This window comes from Medicago sativa, chromosome 1, assembly GCF_051527215.1.
Source record: "Medicago sativa cultivar Bolivia chromosome 1, Bolivia_mono, whole genome shotgun sequence".
In the NCBI taxonomy this organism is placed as follows: domain Eukaryota; kingdom Viridiplantae; phylum Streptophyta; class Magnoliopsida; order Fabales; family Fabaceae; genus Medicago; species Medicago sativa.
The window spans coordinates 4,098,442-4,120,643 of NC_140749.1; the positions used below are offsets into that span (position 1 = coordinate 4,098,442).

The 22,202-nt window shown below is 31.7% G+C and overlaps 3 protein-coding genes and 1 pseudogene across 3 annotated transcripts; 2 read left to right on the forward strand and 2 right to left on the reverse strand.

Annotated features, from left to right (window-relative positions):
- Window positions 1-455: 455 nt before the first annotated feature.
- Window positions 456-5,748, reverse strand: LOC146951849 (gamma carbonic anhydrase 1). The gene is made up of 5 exons (XM_085755575.1): window positions 5,519-5,748; window positions 3,909-4,052; window positions 3,481-3,606; window positions 3,245-3,396; window positions 456-1,116 (listed from the first exon to the last, which is right to left on the reverse strand). The coding sequence occupies exons 1-5, from the start codon at window positions 5,631-5,633 to the stop codon at window positions 835-837; spliced, it is 819 nt and encodes a 272-aa protein (XP_085611701.1). The 5' UTR covers window positions 5,634-5,748; the 3' UTR covers window positions 456-834.
- A 2,314-nt stretch (window positions 5,749-8,062) lies between these two features.
- Window positions 8,063-11,065, forward strand: LOC146951850 (Tetratricopeptide repeat (TPR)-like superfamily protein). The gene is made up of 3 exons (XM_085755586.1): window positions 8,063-8,198; window positions 8,285-8,567; window positions 9,980-11,065. Exons 1-3 carry the CDS (start codon window positions 8,158-8,160, stop codon window positions 10,871-10,873), a joined length of 1,218 nt encoding a protein of 405 aa, XP_085611712.1. The 5' UTR covers window positions 8,063-8,157; the 3' UTR covers window positions 10,874-11,065.
- Window positions 11,066-12,202: 1,137 nt separating this feature from the next.
- On the reverse strand, window positions 12,203-14,436 carry LOC146951851 (uncharacterized). Its single transcript, XM_085755598.1, has 4 exons — window positions 14,281-14,436; window positions 14,024-14,142; window positions 12,705-12,823; window positions 12,203-12,584 (listed from the first exon to the last, which is right to left on the reverse strand). Exons 1-4 carry the CDS (start codon window positions 14,330-14,332, stop codon window positions 12,449-12,451), a joined length of 426 nt encoding a protein of 141 aa, XP_085611724.1. The 5' UTR covers window positions 14,333-14,436; the 3' UTR covers window positions 12,203-12,448.
- Window positions 14,437-19,209: 4,773 nt separating this feature from the next.
- Window positions 19,210-20,200, forward strand: LOC146951852 (glutathione S-transferase T3-like; annotated as a pseudogene).
- The last annotated feature ends 2,002 nt before the right edge of the window (window positions 20,201-22,202 follow it).

Here is a 22,202-nt window from a genome sequence, read left to right on the forward strand (position 1 = left end):
GTCAATGATTCGAATATTTCAGAGTATTTAGCCAACATCAACTTCCCTGCTTTAAGTTTTTGTTACTGCAGCCTGTTGACTGTATTTGGCCAGAAAATCAGTATTCACACGTTAAAAAAAAATGTATGAATGAGAGAACATTTTTACAAAGTACACTTATCACGTGTTAGTCTATTAATCCTTACCATATAAATGCATAGTAGAAATGTTAAATTGATAATTATGCAAGTAATATTTTTTTTTGTCAAATTATGCAAGTAATATTAATTAGAGGGTAGAGTTGAAAAAAAATAATTAATGTTGTATTGAAAATTAAAAAAATCAATTATTTGGCACAACTTTTTTATTCAAATAGATCAATTATTTTGGGATAGAGTATATTATTTGATTACTTAATCCATTGTTTAAGCATATTATTTGACACATTATATATTAAAATCAATCAACACAAAATATTCTTAAACATACTGATTTATTTGTTGTGAATTGATTTGGGTCAGTTCCCACCTTTCATCTTATTATAAAGCAATCATTCAAGTAACTGATGACCAAAATAATATCTGGAACGTAAATATCATGATTAAACAAACATTCATGTGAAACTCACATGCATTGGATACATCAAAACTAAAGATCCACATACACGATCCTTCAGGGAACTTTCCTTTTCCAGAGTAGATAGCAACTACAAATATTGTGGAGCTATTGATCTGGGACATGTTTGTTATTATTGGGAAGAAAAAACAATCCCTCTTCCATGAATTTGAACAAAACAAGTATATTGCTTGATGTCATTTCAAGATTTGAATTGAAAGACGCTTTTCTTTAAAGATCTCATTGTGTGGAAACCTTTGTTTGTTTAGGTAGGACATTATCTGGAAGAATGAGCTCTGGAGGGATCTCACGAACAACGCCCAGCATTGAGTCATACTCCTCGTCTTTACGCGCAAACTTCTTTCGGAGCACCTTCTCAAACTCAATTTCATCAAAAGGCTTGGCATTTTCAGCTGCATGGACCTGTGCAAGGTTACTGTAATTGATGGCTGACTGGGAGATAAATGATATCTCTTCAGCAGTGAGCTTCCTCAAGAACTTTGCCGGATTGCCTGCCCAAACCTGCAAATATAGGCAATTTTGTGGTTACACTTACATATCATTGATGATATACATTATAAGTATAAACAGCATTCAAGAATAGTTGCATAGTTTTTGTGCAACTATCACAATACACCACGAATGGTCTACTTTTGTTGTTTCATACACCCACAAACAACAATCACATACCCTTTTCATCACCAGAGGCAGTCACCAACATGGATCGATCAACACCATAACTTCATATCATGTACTCAATGATTAGATCTATAGTTTTAATAGTCTCCCTCTGCCTTTAGCTATAGGACTATTTGTTAGGAACTATGAGAAGAATCTCATCTTATTTCAGTTCGGATAATTGAGGAATTTGACCAGTGCGAGGAATTAAAGAATAGAATACAAAAGAAACCCACCTCTTCCTAAGCTTTTCCCAAACATAATGGACTCCTTTATCTTCCCAGTTCTCACATGTTCTGTTAAGATAATAATAATCCCCATCGTTACTCCCTCAACCATCAACATTCGGTTATATTAATTTACAATACAATCATACCCTATTCTTTATTGTTCCCACTCTCTAGTTGACTTCTTCCTATTGTATACTTGGGTAACTGGTGGTCTAACATTTTCCTCCTTACGGGCGCTTCAAGACATCTTTATACATATCCAAATCGAATAAGATTCAACCATATTTTCTACAGTGATAACGACCTCAGATTTTTATCGAATTGGTGTATTTTTAAATCTAAGCCTGTTTTGTCTCGCATACAATTTTGCAAAGATGGGTTCTTGACATCAAGCATTTTTCATTGAAACAAAAACCATTCCCACTTAATAAGGATAACATCTTCAGATCATAAATTAGTTCCAGTCTTGCAAACTGCTCTAAATTTTACATCTATGGCCAGTTATATGTTTTCGATGTAATTAACCATAGTATGATAATTTCTAGATATATTCTTACAAACATAGAAGTCTTTCACAAACAGATAATCCCACTGTATTCTTGCTCGACACTGTTCCCACTCTCCCTCTCATTGCTTGTGCTCTTTTATCTCCTATTGTATACTTGGCCAACTGATGGCCCAACACTATCTTGTACTAGTGCTTCAACATGTCTTTTCCATTAAAACCAAAGTCACATAAGATGACATTCAGCCATCTTCTCTACAGTTAAAACTACCTCAATTCTCTCTCGAATGTTTATTATTCTAATCCTATTTTGTTTCACATACCATTTTTCAAAGACGGTTTTTTGACATCAAGCCTTTTCAATGAAGAACACTAATTTATGCCCGCATATTAAGGATAACATCTTAAGCCTTGCAATCCGTCCACGAAGCTCTAAATTTACAAGAGTCCATTTAAAGGTTTTCAATCTAATTTAACCATAATATGGTAATTTCCAAATATACTTAGAAACTTTAAGAATTTTAGAAGGGTAAATTAAAACTAAAAATATATATTTTATTGAGTATGAATCTTATAAGGAAACACACATATATACATACGTGATATACTTACTATGGGACAAAGTCATCGCCTGTTTATATCTTTATTGTAGATTATGAATTTGATAAATCTAACCATTGATTTGTATCATGTGATATTAACAAGATGACCATGTATGCCAAAATTCAAATAAATCGATTTCAGTTTTTGTAAAATAAATCAAAACATTCATATGAAAGTAATCTTATAAAATATAATATATTATACATCCAAAATAAAGGTTTCTAAAAGTATTAATTGGGTTTTAAATCTTATGAAATTGAATACACTTAATCTACTAAATAAACTTTATTAAACAACCGAGTATTGTTGAAATTATATTGAATAGATAAATTAAAGTAAATTTGGGAATACTTTTTTATGGAGTATTTGGATTCACACACACAAAAGCAAAATAAAATTTATCAATAAAAGAAGCCAAAATATAATACTGGAAAGATAAATATCTAGTAGAATATTCCTAACTCATATTATATTGTATGGTTATAATTCCAACAAAATTATCCTAAAGCTATGTAAATAAATCAATAAAAACCAATTATATTTCACTCCTTTACCTAGATCTTTGAAATTGTAATTTGTTAGTCCCAACCGAACACACATAATCGCATATACCTGAACATGTACACACACATACCTCTCCGGATGGAATCCGTGAATTCTGTCTCACAAGGGCACCAGCAGCAACCATGGCATGTTTCTCAACAACAACACCATCCAGTAGTGTTGCACCCATACCAACAAATGCCTCATCCTCAACAGTGCAACCATGTAAGACCGCACTGTGACCTGCCCAGTGCAAATTTTAACACCCGTTAAAGGAAAAATGTGATATCACCATGATCAATGCCAAAATATTACTCACAGACTCACCTACAGTAACATTATCCCCAATAATAGTAGGCAACACCTTCCCACTTAAATTTGACTTCGCAACGTGCACCAAGGAGTTATCCTGAATGTTCGTTCCACTTCCAACACTGATGTTGTTCACATCACCTAAGCATAAAGTGAAGTTTGAACATGATTATGATTCATATCTACAAAATAGAGACTGTGATAAAAAAAAAAAAAAAAAAAAGTCACAATTAAGTTACATGAGACGATCAGAGAAATAAACTTTGTATTGGACAGTTTTTTATTTTTTTTGAATGTTTTTGGAATCAGGGTGACCCCAGTAGTTAAAGAAAATGTCTTTAAAAAGTATTCCATGAATAAATCTGGTTACTCACTTAACTAAAGCACCAAATGATAAACCAACCAAAAGTTTAATGCCTAATTGGTAAAGTGAAAGAGCGTACCTCTCATGACACATCCATACCAAATGGATGATCCTCTGCCAATGTGAACATCACCGATGACGGAGGCACTTGGGGCAATAAATGCATCTTTATCAACAACGGGAACCTTATCAAATATGTTCATCAAAGTTCGATGCCTAGACACTAAAAACAATAACAAAGAGGATTACTTGATATGTTTTAATTTTCATGGCATAAATGAAAATCAAGTAAAGACAGCCCATTAAACCATTTTTCCACCAGTTAAATGATATAGAGTTATTAGCAAAAATACTACTTCTATGAATTATAGAAGATTTCATAACATCGACAAATGAGAAGAAACAAACAAACTATAAACACGAAGAAGTCCTAGCAAGATAATGACCAAACAATTTCATACATGACTATTGACATACCATTTCAATTCCAAATGCATCAATCAACACTACTTAAAAGTAAACCCAACAAAAACATCCTCAACAAAGAAGGAACTACTTACTGCATTGCTGAATTTAAGCACTGCAAGCCTGTGAGAAAAAAGATTGAAGAGTGTGTGTAATTCTCATACAGTTGAAACACTTGAGGATAAAAATCATGATGTTTAATGTGACTTTGACCCTTTCATTCAAACATTCAACTCCTTACTTTCTACACAAGAATAACGACACTTTCATCTTCTGTTTTCTTCCCAAGTTTCAATACCAACAAATCATTTTCTCTATTCGACCTGAAGTCCATATGAAAGCATGACTTTTTCATCTTTCAAGTTGTTAATATTGGAAGCTTTAAAAGTTCATAGCATAGCATATTTTTCTACATCCAATCAGACCTAAACCTACAAACTATTTTTAAAAGAAATATCTAAGATGTGTATAGTTAGTTTGAATTTTTAGAATTGCAATCATATTTAATGTGTATAGTTAGTTTGAATTTTTAGAATTGCAATCATATTTACTATGTTCTATGATGTATTCAAGCATGTCTATATACAATTTATCCTATGTTTTTGAAGAAAAGCCATTTCATATCACAATTGTATCTTATACTCACATCGTATCTCTACATCATTACTCCACTCTCCAACCATAAATCTTTTTGTCAAACATGGTTCACCAATACCAAGCTCAACAACACAGTTTTTCTACCATAAAGAGAATGGAAACTCAACATTACCCCCAAAAAAAATAAAAAATGATTTAACATTATACAAAACAGGGCCTGCAGTAATTTTCCCTAGGAGTTTCAACTATACCACGATCTTACATAAATTCTCCAGAATCTTAATATGTTGTTTCACATGTAATCCACTATATGCTTCTACTAATTCCCATTTATTTCAATCATTTTCCCACTACACTGCAATCATAAACTATGAAACACGACACGCTTTGAATCAGAAGTGCTACAAAGATCAAAAATTTACTATTTTTCTTAGTGCCCATTATTTCGCTGAGCTTCCAATACATAAAACACAAGTACTAATTCATAAAAATCTAAAATTTATAGAAGAAACCAACATTTTAATATGATTATCATAAATAAAAACAGATTAGAGGATTGATCTTAAGACATAGAGAAACGGTAATTACGGAAAATAGATCTAAGAAGAGAATAGAAAAGTGACTAACGCTGTTCTTGGAAGTAGTAGTTTCCTTGAAGGCGAGAACCGAGGCGATCAATGGCTTGTCCAGTTTCTCGAATCCAAAATCCAACGCTGTATATTGCTCTTCCTAGGGTTCCCATTTTCGATGGAGAATTCGAATTTGGATTTCTTTAAGCGATTCAGAAGAATTTCTCTGTGGTGTGATGGAATAGGTGAAGAAGGAAAATGGTGGTGAGTGGAAGAAGGTAACACTGTAAGCTTCTGTGTTGCTGTAGTAGCCTAGTACTTTCCGCTTATTCATTCGGGAGGTCAATTTCGGGATTTGCTATTTAATGAAGATTTAATTTAAGTCAATGGTCGAGATTAATTAATATCTGTAAATCTATCATTTTAGAAAGAGAGCGTTAGATTACTCAAAAAAAAAAAAAAAAGTGTGTTAGAGATTAGAGTCTATTTGTATTGACATATTTTTTGAACTTACAAAAAAAAAAAAAACTTATAGAGACAAATAAATTTTTAGGTTTTTTTTTAAGTTATACTTGTGTTTGTCGTGTGATTTGAATTGATTTTGAGATAAAATGTCATCCGATTAAAAATAAAAATCACATGCGGTTGAAATGATAATATCCACCACTTGCTCGACAATATAAAGATGCAGTCTTTTGGCTGGTTGAAAGCAAAGTACAACAATCTTGCTTTTGATTACTACATGCGGTGGTTAAATCTGTTTAATTTCATGTAAATATTCGGTTTGATGTACCGTAGTTGTTTTTTATATAAGTTTACTTTTCTCTGACACTTCTTGTGCGGATAAAGTAAAGAAGGTTGTTTAATATAATTTCATTTTAGCTTTTTAAAAAAAATCATATGCGGTTCTTTTCGATTTGGATAACTATTCAAACAAAAATCCAAACCGATATGATTCAAACATACGCCGTTTAATTTTTGGATATCCAAAGTATATATTTATTTATTCAACTTTTTGTTGAAGAATATAAATTTTTTATTAATATTACACAAACACGGTAAAATAATAGGTTTGATGCAAAATATATTAAAAAATTAAAATTACAGTATAAAAAATATTAATTATTTTTTAAACATATGAAATAATAAGAATAATATAGATTAAATTAGTGTAATATATAAAATTAAAAACTAGCAAAAACAAAATAATGGAACATGTAATACAATATATAAAATTAAAAACTAGCAAAAACAAAATAATGGAACATGCAATACTAATGAAAAAATAAATAAGTATTAGTATTTACTTTTGCAGTTCGGTTCAGTTTGGTCCGATTTTGAAAATGTGATTTGAAATTAAATCCTAACGGTTTTTACAAAATATATATTTTTTTTTTGTGGTAACCAGACTTTAAATCATATACTACAAAATTATTCGGGTATTTTGAGGTTTCCTGTTTTAGTAGATCAATTTACTATTTTATTTTAAATTGATTTGTGGTTTTATCTTAATGAGTTGTTTTTCATAATCAATTTTGAAGTTCATGAATAATACCTTTATTTGGTGGCTTTTAAGGTACACAAATTGTTAAATTTGTGCACCCATACACAAGTCATTTGCAACCATTGATATGTGAATTTAAAATTTAATGGATAGAATTTTGTAAGGACAACATAGGATATGATACATTTTTGTTGGTTATGAAATATCAATTTACACTATGTGCAATTATAAATAACTAAACTATAAAAAAGTGATAGTGACTTTTTTTTACACTATGATACATTTTTTTTTTCTTTTTTTTTTTTTTTTTGCTCAAAAAAAAGTGATAGTGACTTTTTCATGCAAATAAAATTAAATAATAATTTTAAAGAATTAGTGATTTATTTTACTGTAATAATTGAAGTTTTTATTATGAAGATGCTGTTAATAACTTTCATATGATTTTTTTTTATAAAGGATGTCTTTTTAAGGCTTTTTTTTGTATCATTGGCTAAATAAAAATTACAATACCCGTGTGTTTTTTTTAAAAAGAAATGAAAAACTTTTTTTTTGAAAAAAAATATATTATATCCTTAACTATATTTTATTATTACATATTTTTTTGACAAAAAATAAATTTATTATTATACATATTCGTTTATAAAAAATTTATTAGTACTTTTTTTTTTAGGGAAAATTTATTAGTACTTTGACGTCATACATATATAAACAGCATTGTAATACCAAAATTATATAAAAAAGAAGAAGACGAAAGTTATAAGTTTTTTCTTAAAGGAGGAAAGATATAAGTTATTAACGTCGTCTTCAGTATTGAACTTTTTTCTATGTAAAGAATTCTTGGTTAAAATAAAATAAAAACGTTTTATTCTGATTTATTTATAATTTTAGGTACATAGTGTAAATCGATATTCCATAACCAGCAAATCTACACTATATCCTATGTTGTTCTAGTAAAATCCTGTCCATTAAATTTTTTAACTCATAAATCTATGGTTGATGATGAACTTGTGTATGGGTACACAAATTTAACAATTTGTGTACCTTAAAAGCCACCTTATTTCATAAACTTAAATACTATGCCAAATTCGTAAGTTAAGGGTTTTTTCTTTTCTTGTAAAAAAACTTCCTCGTTCAGTGTCTCTGGAACAAAACATCTCCGAATCACTGTGTCCAGTGAAACGCCATCAATCTCAATGTCGTACCGCTCTCTATTTCTCTCTCTCATCAAACGAAGGTAACACAATTTTTCAAGTTCCCAATTTTCTCAACACCCAATCAGATTCAAATTATTGGGTATTTATAAATTCTTCCATTTTGCAGAAACACCAGTTTTATCAGCAATGATTATTATCACCACCATCATCGTTCAGCAAGATTTTTCTCTTCAGATGCTGTGACCAGTGATTACGTGGAAGAGACTCCGAACTCTTCGGAGGGTGATGATGATCTAAGGAGTAGAATCTTGAGGCTCAGACTCCCCAAAAGAAGTGCTACTAATGTTCTTCAAAAATGGGTTCTTCAAGGGAATTCTATTCCTGTTTCTGAGCTTCGTGATATTTCTAAAGAGCTTAGAAGTTCTCTGCGTTATAAACACGCTTTAGAGGTTTTTTACTTGTCTTTTCTTTGTTTGGATCGACTTATTTGAATTTATCTATTGATATTAGCTAGCACTTGTAAGAATGTTTGAGAGAGCTTGTAGAAAACACTTGTGACATGTCCATTACTCATTAGCTTATTTATTTCAGTTAGCTCTCTAGGATACCTTATGCAAACAGCTTATAATTTATATGAAAATAGTTAGATTAGACTTTATTTGACTTTTGTTATATAAGCATTTATATCATAAGCACTTATGCTCGTTTGGATAAAAAGCTTATAGCATAAACACTGATCATATATAAGCTCTATAACACCGACACATCTAATCGAAGGCGTGCCCAGTGTCTGGCATCGTCACGAAACCGACATATTTGATAATTTTGATTGAATTATGTCATTTTCTTAAATATTATCGTTGTTAACATGCCAACGTTCGTGTCGTGTGTCCAATGTTTGTGTCTGACTGTCTGTGCTTCATAGTATATAAGCGCTGGTTATAAGCTATTTCTATAACAAAAGATAAAATAAAGTCGATTTGTTTTCATATAATCTATAAGTTGTTTTCATATCCTAGAGGGCATATGAAACTAAGCTGAAAATGGCTTAGGAACACGTCATAAGCTGTTTTCATAAGTTCCTGCAAACAGTCTCACTAAACTTATGCCGTAGTTAAGCTCAAATAAGCCAATACAGACATGTCCATATTCCATAAGTGCTTAATTGAGCTGTTTATTATTCAAACATGGTCTTTTCATTAGTTCTCTGATTATAAACGAGTTCTGAAGTTTATTTTTGGGGTGTTATAGTTCTCTGATTGTGAATTAGGGATAATTTCTGGAAATGGTTAAAATAAAGTAAAAAAAGAATATCCTTAGAAGACATGAATTAGTAGCAGATCATTTAAGTTCTTGAATCTTTTTTGCTTTTAAGATGATGTTCTTATCCTTGTATTAGTAATCAAGACAATTACTAAATCTTCATCAATGATTATTAATAGCTAATGAGGCACGGACACAGACACCAGACACGACACTGAAACGTTGACACCAAATATTATTTGAGAAAATGACATAATTGAATGTAATGTCATGAATCGTTGTCTTGTCAGTGTTGGACACTGCAACAGAGATTAATAGTTCTGTAAGGTTCACAAATGAATAGTTTACTTAGTTTTGTAATACTTGTAACTGTTGCAATAAAAGGTCCTCTGGTGTTGTTCAGTGCTAACTAAGGGTCTATGTTAAATCTGAGCGCATGTTAGGCCATTGCAACGCCAAAGAAGTTTCCAGAAGTGAATATTATTTTGAATTAATATTGTTCGGCTATTCATGAGTGTTATTCTGATTCATTGTAGTTTCATGTATTAGTTTTGCTCTATAAAACGGCGTCACAACTTTTTACTGTTGATGATTTCAGATATCAGAATGGATGGTTAGTCATGAAGAATATGAGTTATCGGACTCTGATTATGCAGACCGCATAGATTTGATGAACAAGGTTTTTGGCATTGATGCTGCAGAGCGCTACTTTGAAGCGTTACCACCTTCTGCAAAGACTTGCGAGACTTACACGGCCCTCCTCCATTCTTATGCAGGAGCAAAAATGACCGAAAAGGCCGAGGAACTATATGAAAGGATAAAAGATTCAAACCTCCCCTTTGATGCCGTTACGTACAATGAAATGATGACTCTTTACATGTCAGTTGGGCAGGTAGAAAAGATCCCATCGGTTGTTGAAGACCTCAAACAACAAAAGGTTGTCCCTGATATCTTTACTTTTAATCTATGGATAAGTTCATGTGCTGCTTCTCTTAATATTGATGAAGTTAGAAGGATTCTTGAAGAAATGCGTAATGGTGCTGGTTCTGATGAAAGTTGGATTAGATATTTGAACCTGGCCAACGTATATTTCACTGCGGGCCATCTTGATAGTGCAAGTTCCAACTCACTCGTCGAGACTGAGAAAGGGATCACACAAAGTCAATGGATAACATATGACTTACTGGTCATTCTTTATGCTGGGTTGGGAAATAAGGATAAACTTGATCAAATATGGAATTCATTGAGAATGACTAAACAGAAAATGATTAGCAGGAATTATATCTGCATTATTTCTGCATATCTGATTCTTGATCATGCAAAAGAAGCAGGTGAAGTTATTGATCAGTGGAAGCAATCGACTACCACAGATTTTGATGTGCTCGATTGTAAAAGGATTATGGATGCTTTTACGGAAATTGGATTGGATGAAGTAGCCAACAACTTGAATATGATTCTCATTGAGAAGAACCTCAATCCGGAAAATAACTAACTAGGAGTTGTTTGGGCGTAAATCTGATTTAGAGTATACAGATTTGAAGTCAACATTGCAACCTTCAGCAGGAAATCATGTATATTTCATTTTCAATTTGATAATACATCCCGAATGAATAACCTGCAATGTAAGATGCTATTGCTTTTTTGGATGTGCTCTTCATTGCTTATAACTTTGTTTTATGTTTCACTTGGCTAGCATCTTTGCTTATTGCCCATTATTCATAACTTCTGCTTCAATTTTAGAACTATAGCATTCCTAAGTCACCAAAGCATCATCTTTTTACTTTTGCAGTTTTTTTGCTTGGTGGTAACTGAGACAACTTCTGCTTCCATGGCTTTAAAGTTTAGGTTACTTGACTGTGGTGTTTCGTGCTTCTGTTCATCTGTTGAAATTTAAGTGTTTTTTGGTTTCCTTCACCATCTTCTTTCTATGCACAGTTCAAAATTGGTCTTGAACCTTTTAACAGTCAAATGTTAGTAAGATTGTGATTATGTTATATTTTAGGCTTCAAATTTTGGACATTCTGCATAAACTTATTCAGCCTTCTTTAGCTCAGCGACCGAGCTACCTAAGTGGGACGTAGCTTTTGTTTCTTATTATTTTTTTAAAAGAAATATTGTTTCTCATTACATCTTTGACACTGTTAGCCCATCATCAAAGAACAAAAACTCTGAATATTGTGATATTTTCCTCATAAAGAATTGTTTAACAATAAAATGGAGTGAAAATGTAATCAATGGGGAAGTGGTAAGGCGAAGTAGATAAGGGAAGAGGAGATGTCTTGTTTTGATATACTATGCTATGCAGTTTCCATATCATGTCGCGATGAATACTGTTGACTTCGGAGATTGGGTGGAAGAGAGGAAACCATTATCACATAATGGTTTAGAACCGGTTCTCTTATTCTTCTTCTCCGACAACTCTTATTATTCCTCTTTCAATCCCTCATCCTCTTCCCATATCAGTTTAAATCAATTTACAAGTTCATCTCTATTTACAAAAACACAAACCACAACCTCACTTCCTGCGACGACAATGATGGCAACAAAATATTCAGTCGCGGAGGAAAATTTTGCGATATTTTTATGGCCTAAAGCCTTAAATTTCTTCTCTCAATGCTTAGATTCTCTGTTCCATGTTTTTTTTTTGGGATCAATGAATGACCATGCTTCTTGTTGTGCTGCTCAACGCAGATATGCAAATCTTAATTTTTTTTATAGCGAAGTATTATGGTATTGAGTTCCTATTGATAATAAAAACAAAATATTCTACATGTAGTTGACAAGGAACCGTTAATTGTAACGATGTAAAAGCTCTATCAAATTCTTCAACAAACAAAAAAAAAAAAACTCTATTAAATTATTGATTCATTACATTACACACTCTTCAAACAAATTAACCAAGAAACACACGTTGATTTGCATACATCAAACTTCATAAATAGCAACATGAGTGAGTGAGACTCCAAAAACGAACAACGCTATTGGTTCAACACTAGTCATACTACATTATATTGATGTGACATAAATATATACATACAAGGTTTAGTGCTTAGTTAGATTTATATGATCAATCACTAACTTCATCTACGGGGTTCAATTTTGTCGATCCCAAACTGGCAACGTGAAACTGTGCTGCATACTTGTTGGATGCAGCTTCCATCATTGGTGGCTCATTCAGAAATGCCCAGTTACTCTTAGTCCACCTGCACTCAAATTAAATTAATATATGATCCATATGCATAATTCATATATAGGAGTACTTTCTCTAGCAAAAATAGCAATAAAAGTATAACTATAATAATTGGAAGAGTAGGTTAATTTACCAGCCATTTTTGTTGATAAGTTGCTCCAAATTTGTGTCAAGTACGTTCATATTAAAGGGGTCCCTTACGTGGGCCACGGGCATGGTCATTGACTTCTGAAACTTCTTTTCAGGATCAGGCTGCATCATCATCCTAAACATTAATTTCAAACTTGGAATTGTCTGTTACTCCATCATGAAATAAAAACATTAAAATTGGTTTTTTTTCACACACAATATTAAAATTGGAAATTAATGAGTTAAATATATTTTTTATCTTTATAAATATATTGAATTTGTTTTTTAGTCTTGTACTCCCTCCGTCCCGGTTTAATTGACCTACTTTGGTTTTTCACACAGATTAAGAAAAGTGTATAAATAAAGGGGAAAGTGGAATATATTGTATTGGGAATGATAAAAGTAGTATTATTTAGTGTTATATTGTATTGGGAATGATGAAAGTTGTATTGAAAATTGAAATGAGTCAGTTATTTTGGGACACTTTTTTTTAGAAAATAGGTCAGTTGTTCCGGGACGGAGGGAGTATTCATCTTTTAATTACTAGAAATTACAAAATCATATATATTTTCGGATTTCACTTAGGTGGCATAACTATATTTTATAGTCACTTAGTTTTCTAATATGCAAGAAGGACTAAAAGGTTGATATAGAAATTAATAGAGATTGAATCTAGTAAAAGAAGTTGTAATTTCACAATCAATCAAACCAATAATTAATGTTTGTCGCGTCTCAAATAGGATTACTCTAGTAGAAGAATACTGGAAAAATGAAGAAAAAAATTGATACAAAGACTTATAATAAAAAAAAATAGAGATTAAAAATTCACAATCACGATCCAAATTGTAGTGCTCTTAGTCATATTATAGTATTATATATAGTGTTGGTGGGGTGTGCTACTATTTTCTTTTTCTTTTGGTCTTATCCCTTGTTGATTTTTTCAAGTGTAAAAAAATCTTTAATTCATTTCTATAATTTAGTAGTGACCATTACTCAAACACACAAGAAAAATGGTAAAAGAAGAAGCAGACAGAGTTGGTGGGGTGTCCAATGAAATTAAAGATGTATTTATTTCACTTAAAATAACAATTTTTATAGTTTTTTTTTTTTAGTTTTATTAGCTCAAATGCATTTGAACCCTAATAATTGTTAATTGGAGCAAAATGATTTGCCAACTTTCTCTAACATTTCATTTTTATAGAAATCCTTCGTATGTATTTTATTTATTTTTTTGGAAAAATTTGGTGTGGCGGTAGCCACACCAAACCATAAGTTGGATCTGCCCATGCCGGAAGGTGGCAAGTAGAGGTTTGAATATCAAACCTGAATAGTCTCTGACAAATTGGAAATTGCTGTAAGGTGTTCTTCCTCTATCTTCTTCTTTGATTTCCAATAAGCATCAATTTCATCTTTTGTAAGTGACTGGTTCCTTTTAAGTATGGCTGAAACAGTGAAAAAAGTTCCCTCATAAATATAAGTACCGTCTAAGTTCTAATATGATTAATTGCTCCGCAACATAAAATACTAAGCACAAAGCATATATGTGTATAATATAAGTATCGTTATTAATCATATGGTACCTGATTTAGGATCAATTGAAGAAGAGCCCCATCCTGCCATAAGAGAACCCATTTTTTCTGTATAGAATCAAATTAACTATCGAAACCACAATGCAATTTCTAAATGGATAGATCACAACTACGACCCAATTTGTAGTACTCTTAGTCTTATTATATAATATATAGCGCTCTCATTATGTTTTATATAGTGTTGGTGGGGTGTGCTACTATTTTCTTTTTTTGGTCTTATCCCTCGTTGATTTTTTCATGCGTAATATTTGGCAGGGCCGGCCTTATAAAATTGGAGGCTCGGCTCTCATAGTAAAAATAGGCCCCTAATAAAAAAACCTACAATTTTTTTAAAAGATTAATCTTCTATTTAAATTGAAAATAACAATCGTATAATGATTATTAGCCACAAAAATCAAACTTAGCAATTATTTTTACTAAAGACGTGTTTTTTTAACTTAGAAATAGAAACATGGAACATGATTTTTTACTTCGAAATTGAAACATGTTCATTTTTCTTTTTTGAGTGGGGGTGGGGATATTGAGCAATAATTTTTTTTCTTGAAGCCCATCACTTTGGGAGGCCCAGCTCGATTGAGCTCTTTGCACTCCCAAAAAAACGGCCCTGATGAATGGAATATGTCCCACTTTTAAATAATGACATTGATCCTCTTACTCCGATGAAGTATAAGTATATATTATAATTGTTGTGTGCAAATGTAAGTTAGAAGTACTCTTAGATAAAGTCGTTAAAATTTCATTTCTTTAGTATATGTTTGATTACAAATTGAATCGTCTCTATCGACATGAAACCCTTAAAGAATCTTATCTTCAAGAAAATATCTCCACCTAATATAACTTTTGTCATATCACTACGAGCAATTACCTTTTCTATTTTGTTGCTATTATGTAAGTAATGACTTTGTACGTCCCTAATTAATAGATTTTCTATCATGCGTAAAATTTTATATGCTAAAGTAGTATTTTTTTTATTTTTTGTAAAGAAGAGGACAGGTCCTAAGAAAACAAAACTAGATTAAATAGAAATTCTTAGACATACAAGTCCCAGAAGCATCATCGAATAAGAGTTTTTGAAGCTCACTATGAGGAGTTTCCAAAACAAGCAAATCAAATGATCCTTACTAATATCAATATTTGCAAGTCAATTAACACTTGTATTTACTTCACGTCAAATATGGTTGATTTGCACACGTCATTTCATCTTCAGAAGTTTCTCGATACGCTGGACTAAATAGAGATATTTATGTTGAAATGAAAAATTGTCAGAAATCATGTCAATAAAATCTTTAAGTCTTTCTCCACTATTAGATTGGAAAAATACTCTCTCCAATTCATGTCCAATTTCAAATACAACCCCAGTCTCAGCATATAGGACATAATTATGTAATAAATAATGCCGCTTTCGATAAAAAAATTTACCATGTTTAATTGTCTTAACCTATTCAATATTTCAACTCCAAAGGCTTGGTCTAGTGGTAAATGAACGGTAAACTCTCCTTAAGAATTTTAGCATTGCGGCATATTTAAAGTTGAATTCGAACCCAAGACTAGAAAAGACTTGTGTCATCTCATCTAAATACTCTCGTATATATTTGAGTTTCTATAGCAACGTGAAAAGAAGCTTGAAAAAAAATGGAATTGAGGAGGATCATTTGTAAATTCTAAAACATATGTTTATTTTAGAGAAAAAACGTATAATTAGTTACGTATCGTTTTCATCGATGATTTTTTTTTTTTGTCACGTATATCTAGTGGTCAGTGGCGACTTGAGCATGTTAAGGGGCATAAAAAATGATACATAGAAGCATGGGGTTCAAACTAGTAAAAAGATACTCCATGTTTAAGTACTTGAAGAAAATTGTAGAGAATTTGAATATTTACTAGTAAAAACTGGCAATGCATGCGTAATTCATAGCATAATATTAACCAAAGATGTTGTAGCCCCACATGTGATGCATTGTTGGCTTGGTTGCTTGTTATCCAAAAAAGTCTTGACTGTTGTCATAACAAAGGCTTCATCAATACTATTTGTTGGAGTGATTGTTTGTAATCGGTTGAGCTGTTTCTTGATGGTCTTATCAGCATACTTGTGCTACATACTAGAGATGCTTAACATAAAAATGGTAACACTACATAAGTGCATGTTCTTAGAAAATAAAATATGTGCGCGAATTTTACGACTAAGCATACGTTGTATTCAAGGTGTTCCGTTCATTGAAATTGTCTTCGTCTGACATGAAATCTCTCATATAGAGAGAGATAAGTTTCGAACTTAAATTCTTCTTTACTTTTTCCTTTTTGTTTTGTTTCGTTACTTTATAACACCACAAATAAAAACTAATCGTGCATTTCTTTTAGTAAAAAAAAATGATATCTCTCTTGAAAATAGTTTTTATAAATTGAAATTGTTAATTTGTACGTATCTACAATTTACTATGTCACGAGATAACCTAAATTGATTATAATTATAAATGTTTAAAGAATCTTGATCGTGGACATATTAACGATAATAATATTTAAATAATCAAAGACTTCATTTTTAAAGTTCCCACAGTGGCATAACCTTGCTAGTGGCCATTTTGAAATTAGATTGATAAACAATATAAAGGGGTTGCAGCTTGCTTATCTCTATGACTTGATAAATCCACGATTCAAAAAAATGATTAATAATATATGTGGGCAAATTTTTTTATTAAAGTCGTCACAAATATACTCAATAGTAAATGCATTTTTATATTTGTAGATGGACTATAGTTATCTTTCAATGCAAGAATAATAATTTATTATGTTTACGTGTTAGCAATAAAAATCGACACACTGTATTTTTCTTATGCAGAAATGAAAAAGGAGAAACACTTGTGTGGACCAGGACCAAGAATTTTGGTTTTGGTCACACACACAAGTTTTTTCCTTCTCTCTCTTCTCTTCTCTCTTCTCCATTTTCTCTCTCTTCTCTTTTCTCCCTCTTCTCTTTTTTCTCTTTGTGTGACCAAAGACCACTTGTGTGGACCAGGACCACACAAGATTTTCTCATGAAAAAGCTCGCATGATGAGAAAAGGAAAATAAGATGAATATTGGTAATCATTCACTTAACATGGCAGTGGTTATAGTTGTGCATGCAATCATGCATGGCGGTGGTTCGGCTGCCCAATCATGCCAAATATGTTAGCCAGTGAAATTCATATGACATTTAAGTTATATCAACATTCAATTCACTGGATGGGCACAAGATACTTCATTGTTTCAACATGCAATATCCTTTTTAAGGATTTGAAAACTTGCTTCTTGCTTTTCAATGAAAAATAAGGTGCTTGGCACATACACCCCTTCTCTCCTTCTCAGCCGCATAGTCTCTCATAACCATAGTCGTGTCTCCCTCTTCCTCCTTCCCTCTCTCATAATCTTTTTATTTATTTTTAAAAAAAAATCTCATTTATCTCCCCTCTCAAACTAACTACCCAATTTTCTTTAATTTTTTTTAGTTTGATCCTCCCTCTCCAACAAAAAAAGTTAGTGAAATGAGAAAGAGAAGATGGAGAAGTTAGGAGGTGGTTTATAGAAACAAAGAGAGAAAATAAGTAAGAGAGAGAGATAAAATGGGATGTTGTAGAGAAATGTATAAATTTTTTGCGAGAGCATCAAAATATTTTTTCTGTAAATGATGATTGAATCCTTAACTTAAGGGGTTGTGTTTCAAAAACTTAAGGAGTAGTTTATATTTTTATAATTACGCCCTTCAGTCATGGGAATATGGGATCCAATTGAAGACCATTTTTTTTTTACCCCAATGTCATTAGAGCAACTCCAATTGCTTTTTTCATAGCATTGTGTCAGCTGTTGTCGCCAAAGAATGGAATTTGGCTTGAATTTTGGCTGGAGTAGCATGTCATTACTGTCACTCGACGAAGTAACGGTTATTTGATTAAAAATGCTTAAACATGTTACATATAATTTTTTTTATGCAATCACAAGAGAACTCAATGCATTTACAATCACAAAAGAACATTCTTTATTTACAACATATCAGTATTTACAACAGATCAATATTTTTAGTAAGAAGCATTTACAATCACAGAGAACTCTATGCATTTACAATCAAAGGTTGTTTAAGATGTCTATAATCATTGCAACGTTACCCATCATATATGATTCATGTGGCCGTTCACCTGATCAACAAAGTTGAAGTACTCATCCTCATTTTGGGTAAATGTAAGCAACTGATTGATATCCACATTATAAGGGCTATGTAAAACCCCCCGTTAGATAGCGCTTATTTGTGAAAGCGCTATATAAGGCCACCTTTAGATAGCGCTTTTTGCTTATTTTAAAGCGCCATTTAACCTTTACCAGCGCCAGATTACGTAGCGCTTCAAAAGCGCTGGCTAAAGCCCAAAAAAAGCGCTATATAAGCCCTTTTTTTGTAGTAGTGATTCTGCCCCTGCACTCCATGAACAACATGGAGGCCACCCAACCCATTCTCTTGATTATATCTCTTGTAAAATTGACTCCAAAGATTTTCCCTATCACGGCGTAAGCCCGCACGTCTTTCAAACCTAAGAAATGAGCAAGATTGAAAGAATCTGAATGAGATTGTAAATTGTAAATTGTTATTGTGTTCATTCATAAATACTTCACTCAACTTTTTTCTCTCACAATTTTATCTCTTTGCTCTTATTTTTACACACAAATTCACCCTCATAATTTTAACTTCATAATTTCATCTATTTGGTCTTCATTATTCATTGTTTATATCCTCCAATGGATCCCAATCAATACAATTATCAACAATCTTTGTTGTCTTTAATGCAAAATTACCAACACTGAAGTTCTCAAAATTCTAAATTTTCGTCATCGCCGACAAACCCAACCATTTTCCCGTTGCCACCAACTAACCCCCAACATATTTTTATATACCTCAAATGGATACACAAAGTGGAGAGTTTACTCGTTATGATCCCACTAATTGGTTCTATGGCTGAATGTCATATTTCACAATTTTCAACTCAAGTTGGTCTTGAAAATATTACGCTTGAGGAGAAAAAAAATGTTTTGCTCCCAAAAAGACTCGTGAACTATTCACAAGGGATGAAGATATACTTCTTATTCAAACATGGCTCAATATTTCAAAGGATCCTACTGTGGATGATCAAAAAGAAGACAACTTTTGGTCACGAATCGCTACAAATTATAATTAGTATTGTGGGCAGTTGCGAGAGAAGGAGCCTAGTCAATTAAAATCTCGATGGAGTCGAATAAGTGGTCCCGTTCAAAAATTTGTAAGGTCTTACACTTCGGCTGTTGATGGAATGAAAAGTGGAACCTCATTGAATGACATCATGGATAATGCACTTTTTTTTTCTCTCAAGATGATGGTGCACCATTCACTATTGAGTATGCATGGTGATTGTTAAAAGATGAACCTAAATGGGTGGGAGCATCAACTGCAACTTCTCCAAAAAAGAACAAAGACTTCTACTAGTGGGGCATACTCATCATCGCTGAATCTAGAAACAACTTCAAGTTATGAATTTAATTCAACATCTCCAATGGAATGTCCAATGGGGCAAAAGGCGGCAAAAAGGAAGGCAAAGGTGAGTGTATAATGCAACTGAAACGTCTTCTAAGGTCGTCCATGACACAATGGCTAAAAGAGTAGCAGCAATGGATAAACTCACACAACTTAAGGAGGAAGAAAACATCTTAACGAAGGATGAGATGGAGTTTAAGGCAATGCATGTCATCATGTCAGACAAATCCTCGATGAATGAGAGTCACGTCCTCAATGAATGAGAGTCGACGTCAAGTTCGTGAAAAATATTGTAATAAGCTCAAAGAAAAGTATGGATTTTAGTTAAGATCAAATGTTGTAGTACTATTAAAATTTAATCTTATGTAGTATGAATTTTAGTCAAACTAACCGTTATTCAAATTAACCGTTAGTAGCATCACACTATTTTTAATCGTTTTTTTGTATGTCATGAATTTAATATTAATTATCAATTATTATTATAAAAATTGACGTTCAACTTTATTTTATTTTTCATTTTAATATTAATTTAAAATAATTAAATAAAATTAATATTTTCAGTTGTAATAAAATTAAATATGAATATAATATATTAACGTGTAAGGTAAAGTTGTGGGGTCCAATATGAATTCTTTAAAATTCACCATTGAAGTTAAAAATGAGTGAGTTCCTTCAAGATGTCGTGTCACAATCGAGTCCACAAAATAACCAAAGAAAAAGATCGCCATTGGAGTTGCTCTTGTGTCATCATTTTTTGTAGGTCTAGATAAGGGAGCTTCAATCCCTCCAATTTTTTTCTTAATTATTTTTTTAAATTTATTTGGAATGACTTTTTATCAATAAAATTGGTATTTTATTTTTTTAATAACTCTTAATTGGAAAAAAAATTGTTTAAGAAATTTTTTCTAGACAAAACCTACAGGATTTAGGCATACAACGATGGAATCAATTGTTGATGACTGGAAAATGCAATTGAAATGTTTAAATACGGTGGATTCTTGTCATAAGTATCATACGCTAGTTTATAATTGGCTAAAACTTAATATCATCTCCTTCCCTCCTCTTTTTTTTTCATCATCTTCATAAACTTTATCATCTTAATCAAACAAACCCATAAAAAATTTAAAAATTAATCACTCAACTCAATGTTCATTCATCTCTAATCTAAAAATCCAGAATTTCATCGACCCAACAAGAACACATAATCTCATCATTACACCATCACCAACAATTCTAATTCCTCCCTAATATTACCTCTTTCGTTAACTTCATCCAAGCTTTTGTTTAGTTAAAATATCTAGAACAATGCTTCATCTTTCTCTCATCGTCATTAGCCGTCGCCCTTCTTACTCCATGGGCCGCCCACCGCCACATTTTAGCTATGGGAAATTTTTTAGCACGAACAACATCATGTTACATTCATTCCAAAGCAATGAATTTCTTTTAGCAGACTAGACAAACTATAAATTTTTTTGGAGATTTTTTCCACGAAGACATCTGAGTATAATGTATTAACAATTGGAATTGTAATGTAAATTGATATATTAGTCATATACGTAAACCACTATGCTTTTCATTCAAACTCATTATTGCGGTGGAAGCAATCATTTTAGTTGTAAATAGATGAACTAATTAAACTATTACCTTCAGGAATTTTCATTTTAGTTGTAAGTAGATCAATTAATTAAACTACTACTTTGAGTAATTTTCAGAATTCATATTTTACCGACACAACAACACAGTTCTCTTGAATTTATACTTGATTCTAAGATATTTCTATATGTTTGAGGAAGTATTCAATTCCTAAAGCCAATGAAATAATTTGTTAAGATAGTTATTAATCATCCTTAAAATAAATATAGTTATTAATCAATTAAAAACATTTCAATAAAACCATATTTTCCAATTTTTATAATAATATTAATGAAATTTACATCTACATTTTGACATGTTGTGGGATTTTGGGAAAATCCCTTGTAAATTCAAATCCATTGCTAAGTTCTATTCATGAACTTGAGCCATAGTAATCCAGAGTTCGATTATGACGTAAGGATAACTTAACTACCAATTGTTCTATCCAAGAATGAAATTTAGGAAAACTTAAAAGATTTGTCCTTAGTAAAGTTCATTAACCATTTAATTTCAATTACATGGCATGATAATTTTTTATTTCGAACATCTAAATTGTAAAGGTAATGAGTTATTTAATTAATGTAACTTAAAATTTTCCTTTTAACATCAATAAACACTCAAACAAACCACTATAACATATGCAAGTATAGTAGTAGTATACAGATTATAGAAATCATTACCACGTCATTTCATCAAAATCCTCCTTCTATTTGAAAATATAAATTCCTTTCCGAAAACCCCCAAAGTTTAATT